The sequence below is a fragment of the Trichogramma pretiosum genome, unplaced genomic scaffold, assembly GCF_000599845.2.
Source record: "Trichogramma pretiosum strain Unisexual culture from Peru unplaced genomic scaffold, Tpre_2.0 scaffold10, whole genome shotgun sequence".
Lineage (NCBI taxonomy): Eukaryota > Metazoa > Arthropoda > Insecta > Hymenoptera > Trichogrammatidae > Trichogramma > Trichogramma pretiosum.
Window position 1 is genome coordinate 1285072 of NW_019641652.1, and position 8584 is coordinate 1293655.

The 8584-nt window shown below is 34.0% G+C and overlaps 1 protein-coding gene across 2 annotated transcripts; it reads right to left on the reverse strand.

Moving 5' to 3' along the window:
- Positions 1–484: 484 nt before the first annotated feature.
- LOC106656422 (40S ribosomal protein S14) lies at positions 485–1997 on the reverse strand. 2 transcript variants are annotated; one of them, XM_014377377.1, is made up of 4 exons: positions 1931–1997; positions 1296–1451; positions 1127–1214; positions 485–1014 (listed from the first exon to the last, which is right to left on the reverse strand). In XM_014377377.1, exons 2-4 carry the CDS (start codon positions 1442–1444, stop codon positions 796–798), a joined length of 456 nt encoding a protein of 151 aa, XP_014232863.1. In that variant the 5' UTR covers positions 1445–1451; positions 1931–1997; the 3' UTR covers positions 485–795. The 2 variants fall into 2 exon arrangements, with proteins under 2 accessions (XP_014232863.1, XP_014232865.1); XM_014377379.2 differs by lacking the exon at positions 1931–1997 and adding an exon at positions 1561–1752.
- Positions 1998–8584: the final 6587 nt, after the last annotated feature.

Genomic DNA, 8584 nt, shown 5'->3' on the forward strand with positions numbered 1-8584 from the left:
AATTTCAATTAGCCTGCAATGCTGCGTCGCTTCTGTTTGCAGGGGTCATTGGTATGTACGTATTACGATGTGCTTCCAAAAGAAAATTAGACGTTGGAATTTGCACGGCGTAACAATGCAAGATATCGTGTGATCCGAATTTCTGGATGCTGTATTTCATAAAAAATAAAATAACATAAAGCGAGAAATTGAGTGTATAAATTGTTTTTTGACGCTGAATACTAACTGTGATATCCTTAATTTTTCAAGATTTTAAATATATTTTATTTTATGCACTTCAGCTCATTCTAGCACACAAACATACTACAGTCTTTTTAATTATATGCAGACTATCTGAATCCAGAAGAATTCTTATTTCACTAGTATACATGTATTATTTCTGAAGTTATTTACACTGACTGAGCCACTGACATTAACAATTTTCTCATGATTATCTTTCTATATAAAAACCTTTGATTGAAGTTGAAAAAAAAATCAATCATTATTTCCAATACAATCGTCTTTATTCAATTTGTTTAAAGTTGATGCTACTTTTTAAAATAAGATTTGATAGTTATAATTCCAAGTATACTCATAACTGTTATTTGTGTGACCGATTAGTTAAGCTGATCAATTTTAATTCCAATCAAGTTTTGTTTGTTTACGAAACCAAATTATTACGGATGGAACATAAAAGTAAAAATGATTCGCGCTAATTGCAGTTGAAAAAATCTACAACGACATACATTTTTTCAACCTTTTTTATTATGATAAAAATATACGTAAAATTATTGAACTTATATGATAGCATAACATCTACAGACGACGACCACGACGACCTCCTTTCCTGCGCGTCGAGTCTGATGGGATAGGTGTTACATCTTCAATTCTTCCAATTTTCATTCCTGAACGAGCAAGAGCTCTCAGGGCTGACTGAGCTCCAGGACCTGGGGTCTTGGTGCGGTTTCCGCCAGTTGCCCTCAATTTGATGTGTAAAGCAGTGAAGCCCAAAGATTTGCATTTTTCAGCAACATCCTAATAATATTTGAATATATTAGATATTGAAGATATTGGTATCGCATTTGATTCTCCTGCATTGATCAATTAATTTAATTGAAGTATAGGTATTACAAAAAATGAAACTCACTTGAGCTGCCAACATAGCGGCGTAAGGACTGGCCTCATCACGATCAGCTTTGACCTTCATGCCACCAGTGACACGCACTATCGTTTCACTGCAAATGAGAAAAATAATCATTAGTTTTGATGATACAATGATGATCAATGAAAGTACAATGACAATGATTTATACATACCTTCCTGAAACATCAGTGACATGAACAAATGTGTCATTGAAGGAAGCAAAGATGTGTGCAACACCAAACACATCTTCTCCTTCACGTACTTGAGGTCCCAAGGAAACCTGAACCTCCTCTTTGACTTTCTTGTCTCTCCTTGGAGCCATTTTATGACTGAAAAATAATGTGACAATATTTACTTAATGTTCCTGCAATGTTAAATGCTCCTAGTTGTTTAAAAACAGTAAAGGGAAATGCAAAGAGTGTCTGAAATATACCGTACAGTAGATACTAGAAATGTAAGGTTATATGCCAGTGCTGTCAAAAAACCATGTGTATCTATGGTGAAAACTGTAAAAAATGTTTTCAATTTCAACTAATAAGCATAGAATAAAGAAAATTGTACAAGTTTTATCAATCACTATAACGAAATCATTGTTCAACAAGAAAAAAGAAAAAATTCGTTTTATTTGGTTAGATACACAGCATGGACTACGAGTTGTACATACAGTCAAAAGTACCTTGTCTTTGCAAGAGCAAAATTAAAAAGAATTTGGACGTGAACATTGTTATCAAACACAAAGGACGTCTATATTGGTGAATGGAAATTATAAGAAATAATAATAATGGCTAAAAGACACTATTATTCTTACCTTCTTGCAGCAACAGTTGTACCGGACGGAGAAACTAAACCGACTACTGAAGCAATGTGCTGCTGCGCGGTGAGGCCGGTGAGTTACTAATGCACGTTTGACGTTGCACAGAAACACCGTTCGTCGCGTGACGAACATAATGACTGATGCTGAACGAGAATTTGAAGGACTGCTACCATAAATTTTGATCTGAGTTTGTTCTATGCAACTCTGATTATTAGAATCCAGAGAGTAAAAACAAAAAAAATAATGCTTATGGCTCGAGGCAATTATTAAATTAATAAGTTGAAAGTACAAAAGTTATATTCCCTGTTGTTCCTCAGTTCAGTGAATTAAAAATTATTTGATTTGATTTTTGTGACTTGAGTGGAAAATAACATTATTTTTGCAGTAAAATACTTCTAAAGCCACATTTTATTCCAGCTTAAAGAGTCTGTACTGAGTACTGCTTGAGCCTGTTATTGTTTTATAGTTTATGATTTAATTATGGAATTAATTTAGTGTACAATAAGGAGATGTTTTCATTGAATTGACTTATTGTAGTAATCTTATTATTTTATTTAATTCAGGCATTTATAGCACTACTTTTGTCACATAGAACAAAAGCATTCTCTTCTATACGATTATTACCTTCAGTGTTTTAATCGAAATTGTTTTGATCCACCTCTCATTCCCTTGTTAAAAATCAAAGTCAATAATAGTATTGAGTGTGCATTAAACCAAAGCACCACAAAAGTTCAAGACAAACAGAATCCAATGTACATTACAAAGCATAAATGTAAAAAATTTATAAATCCTTTTGTTATAAAATTAATTTGAAAAAATTGTTTTTAACCTTTTAGCAATTAATTGGGCATTAATCTTTGCCCTGATATTTTATGCTCATAGAGCTCACAAAAAGGTGAAATTTCACTAAGCCAGAGACCTTTCGGTCTCTTTGATTAGCCTCCTCACAGGCTCAACGATGAACTTTAGAAATTGATATATTCTTCCATAAGCTACTCGTTACTCTGAAAAAATAAGTAAATAATAAAACACAGCTTTCACATGAATTTAACGACTGAATCTTCATTATAACACATAGATTTTCACTAAAGCGAGAAATGAGATGAATAAAACCTTATTCCTCTTAATAATACAGTCAAACCATATCTGAAACTTGACTTTGGTGAAATTTTGTACTTTCTTATACCTTAATAAGTACACATAAACTGTTTACTCATGGTAAAACATCAAGTACCATATTTACATGTATATAAGTAGTAGTAGAGGTCTCTGGCTTTGTGACATTTTACTTTTTTGTGTGTTCTATGAGCATACAATATCAGGGTATAGATTCATTTTTTGCCTGCAACAACTCTTGTGGAATAGCCCATATATATTTTAAAGATTCTTTAATGATGAAGACAAAGGTAATAAAAGTATTTTCAATAAAATGATAATAATCTACTTTATGTACTGATAGAAAACATAGATATTAAATAACATAATAAATAGAAGTAATAAATATAAGAAAAAATTTGTATTGGATGTAATAATTATGTCAGGTACAATATAATTCATGGTACGTACATATAAATTTTAAAAATATTTATTATTTCTAAAACATATGGCCTATTTGCAATTGTGACAAAGTTTTTATTATTTTAATAAAAAGCATATTTAAGATTTGATTAATATAAAAGATTAATTATAAAGTTAAACCAGATTATTGTATAAAAATGTATATATGATGATGTATATATTTTATACATGAAACTTGAACATTTTTTCTATGTGGGTATGTTAATTATTATAAAATTATCTGTTTTACTTTTTATGTTACCTTTATTCCGACTGATATGAGTACACATGCAATCTGCTCATTTATTTTCTATATAAGGCACAATTCATGACATTATTAAAAAGTTTAAATAATTTTCTTTGGATTCACATACACAATTTTAAAATAGCACTCATAATCTTATTATAATAAATACAAAAAAACAATTTTTACAATTAATATTTTAATTTAAATTTTTACACGAACTTGAATTTCGCGCTCATTATGAGTGATGTTTTTGAGATCACTCTTCCATTAGAAAAACTGAGATTTAAGGTAAAAGTACCAATAACCAACCCAGCATTCCTAAAATTTAAATAAATCGAAATAGTTGAAATTTTTTTTTTATTTTATGATAGTAAAATTTGTTCATACTACACCTGATTGATATTTTCATCATAATACTAAAAATTGTGTTATAAATTACTTGCTACGTGATCTTAAAACGAGGTCAAACTTTTGGGGGCCGCCACTATGTCGCAGCAATAAGAGTCAGTAGTAAGTAGTCAGTACATTCAGTACATCACCGCGTATACTACAAAAAAGATCACATGGTAGCAGAGTGATTTTGGTGAAAAAAATAAAAATTATCTCAAATTATACGAGATCGCTTGAGTGTGTTTGTTGTGAGTGCGCGCAATACGATTAATATGAACGACGAGTTCGAAGAATTGGATCTTCTTGACCAAGAACGAAGAGTGAATATTCCTAACCCAGAAACATTAAAAAATTTGAAGAGTGCGTATGAAAAAGTCAATTGGGATATCTATAGAGAGCGAAAGAATTTTATTTACGACAAACTTGACCCTTTAATCGAAGATTGGCAGTGGCTTACGAGGGATCAACTACCGGATCTCCGAGATACATTTCGTCCCGAAGAAATTGAAAAAATTCTAATGGCACTTACAATTAATGATTCTGATTTCTATGAAGTATTATTCCAATTCGTCGAGTTTGTGGCTCGCAGCGGCTGCTACGAGGACCAGCCACAGGTAGACGAAGAGGGCAAGCTTGTGTTGCGTCGCACCACACCGTTGCATTATCAGGTTGATGGAGGCGATAAGGAAATCGTCGAAAATCTGTTCAAAATTTATAACAGATTTGATGTCAACTATATCGACGATTGTGAAATCACGCATTTCCATGTGGCCTGCGAGGTCGGCTGCGTCGACGTGGTCGAGAAGTTCTTGGAACTGGGTCAGGACCCCAATTGCCTTGCGCAGACCAAAGTTCCCCCGCCGCTTTTCTGGTCTCTGAGCTACGATAGAAAGGAAATGATCCCATTGCTGCTGAGTCGAGGTGCGGATCCGAATCTGTCGCGGTCATTTAACGGATCGTCAGCTCTGCATGTTATTTGCGAGAGAACAGTCGACGATGACATGATAGACATATTCTTCAAGGCCATCGATGACACACAGCAAACAGTGCAAATCGATGCCCTCGACAACGATAATCGTACACCGCTTCAATTGGCTGCGTCGAATTTTTTACCTCACGCCATCGACGTACTTTTGGATCGTGGTGCTGATTTGTCGAGCTTCGTTTTTCCAACCGAGAGGACCACCGGGGACTTTACAGAGAGCTATTGTCCTGACTGCAATTTCAAATTGAGACTAGCATCTGGCACTCTGGCGGTTTTCGAGCGCCTGGAGAAAAGAGGATACAAATTGGTCCGAGACGACGTCCTGCAGATCTCGAAATTGTTCGCCAAGCGAAAATTGTTCGAGAAGTCGGTGGATCTTGAAAAAAGTTGGTACGATGACGAGAAGTTTGCGAGCAGAGCGAAGGAGATAAGGGTAAAATCGGACCTGTCGCTCCACGACCTGATCCAGCTGCGACCCGAGGAGGCGTCGAGACGACTCACGTACTCCGACTACTTGGTTTTGGCGCGCTCGAGAGAATTTAGGTTACTCCGATGGGAACATCGGAAGCCCGGTGGAAATCATCTGGATACTTGTGCTGTGCATCTGTGCGAGAAACTGTCGAGAGGATTTTTCCGTGCAATCGCGTTGTACCCTTTCTGGGATCTTATTCACAAACGTCTACCGCTTGAGATCTGTGAGATGATCATAATGCATTTGACGAACGAGAATTTATGTAATATTTACGTGGCTGCTGCGGGACAAAACTCGTGATGGCGATATGAATTGTTTATGCTAGTTTGTAATTTCTGATGCTATTTCAATGTGACAGATTTTTTATGTTGTTAAAATAAATATAAACTGAAAATAAATATAAACTCAATCGTACAAGTTGTCGATGGAATTTCCAGAAAAGTCTTATATTCAGGCTTGGACTTTGAATCTGTTTGAGAAATTAGCGAGAGGATTTGTGCGGCCCTGAACAGCGATCTTTTATTATGAATGTTGCGAACTTAAACAATTAAACATACAATGAATTAAAAATAATTGAAATAATTCTAATGGCAACAAATTACAAATAAACTAATTAAAAATACAATGAATATTTCTGTTATTGTTTCAAACCTAAATTATAAAATATAAACTATAAACATAATAATTTTCAATAGTAAAATAAGTATATAAAACTCTTGAAACCCCCCTGAATTAATTGTAAGCAGAAAGAAGTCCCATAAGTTCTTGGAATATTTCTTTATCCATTGTACATGTGAAAATCTGGATCTAAATCTTACAAATGTTCTAATTAATATTCATGTCACGTTATGCTATGTAATATTGTATAGCTTAATTGGATCAGTGAATGACCATTTAAGAAAGATAATTAACTCTTATGCTACAAGCGTTAGCGTAAGCAATTCACCAATAGCAGTGCTCCAATCGCCAATTTGATACTGTCAGTCATGACATAACTCTATCTTGTTATCGATGCGCGCGTAGCGTGAAAATTAATTCAGAAAAAAATGGCAGCTCCGCATTAACAATTAATGGAATTTTTTTAAATATAACAAATAAAACAGATCTTTAAAAAATCTATAAATCGTCGCCCCAGCGCAGGAAGGTATCTCTTTAAACTGGAAAGGCAAAAAGGTACCATAGTCCTATCCTTTTAACAGCAGAGAAAAAATACTCACGGAAAGTGTTTAAGTTGTTATGCTGATATGAAAAAAAGGTTGATGGACTTGACAGAGCCAAAACCATTTATTTATATATTGTAGTCGGAGTTCAAGGAGTCATCTCGAGTGCGACATTTGTCACAAAGTATTTGGGCTTGAATAGAACTTCGAATATTACAAAAATTTAGTACAAGATCGTATTAAATCCATCAAGAGTGAGATTTGTTATAAATCATTCGGAGAAAAAGGTGTCCTGAAGTACATGATCGTAGCAAACTTTTGAATATGATATTTGTCAGAAATCATTCGAATACTAGGGTGACCTCTCGTAAACCCGATGCATAATAGTAGGAAACTCTTCGAATGTGAGATTTGTAATAAATCATATCGACCGTGCATATTCTAAGAGATCACATACATTTAGTACATACATCGAAGAGTACATACTGAAGCAAAAATTTGCCAAATTCGCAAATTGCTGACATTTGTTTTTTAATTTTTTGAAAAAAAAACTTAGAAGTAATTAAACTGCTAATATTTTTTAAAAGTTTTACTTATCTATTTTTACTAGGAATATTATTTCGCCAACTACTCCTTATCATCGTGACAGTAGTACATTTTTTTAATGGAATTTCTAAAATCGTCGATTTATTTCTAACACATCGGCATAGTGTTTTTTGATCTTGGCCAGCGCGCCGATACACTATATGTACATACTAATAAGAGCTATACGAGGACCCTCTGTAAGGACCAAAAATATCGGCACTATAAAACATTACTTATTGTTCTCAGAAGTCGTGAGAAATTAGAAAAAATGAGAGAACAATTATTTTTTCAATTTTATTGTACCAACAAGTCTTGAATATTTCAAAGACCAATTCATCGTATTGATTTTTCTTTGAGAAACTTCTAGCATTTGTTCATTATTTTATAACAAGAAAAAGTTCTAATTAGTATGACAATTTTTAGTCATGTAATAAATAGCTGTCGGTACACACATTTTTTTATGAGCTATACAAGGCTATGAAAGCACAAAATATCAACGGATAAATTCGTGTCTTAATTGTAAACAATACGAGAATAAACAATCTTGACATGGTTCCCGTGTTGTATTTTCCGATGAAACAAGACATGATACCAAAATAAAATTTCATTCACTTAATTTTCGTAGCAGTACATAGAACAATCAACCGTTCAATTCAGGCTTTGAAATGGATAAAAGTCAGAAGAAATCCACGCCAGCCATCTCACAAAATAATTTAAGTGAACACGAAATTGGTGTTTCAGACGACAATCGAAAATGTTACGCGTGCGCCTATTGTGAGAAAAAATTTGGAAATCGAAGCTATTTAATAAAGCACCAAAAGTATGTCCACGAAGGTCGTAAAGATTACGCGTGCGATATATGCGAGAAGAAATTTGAACGAAAACAGCATTTGCTTTTGCACCAAAAGGCAGTACATGAAGGTCGGAAAGATTTCGCATGTGATCAATGCGAGAGGAAATTTGGGATTCATAGCAATTTGATAAGACACCAAAATGTAGTCCACAGAGGTCGCAGAGATTACGGGTGCGACAAATGCAAGAAGAAATTTGCACATAAATATCATTTGCTCCTACACCAAAAAACAGTACACGAAGGCCGTAAAGATTTTGCATGCGACAAGTGCGAGAAGAAATTTGGATACACAGGAGATTTGTTGAAACATCAAAGAATAGTCCACGAGGGTCGGAAAAATTACGAATGCGACAAGTGCGAGAAGAAATTCGGGGTAAATTCGTATTTACTTCTCCACAA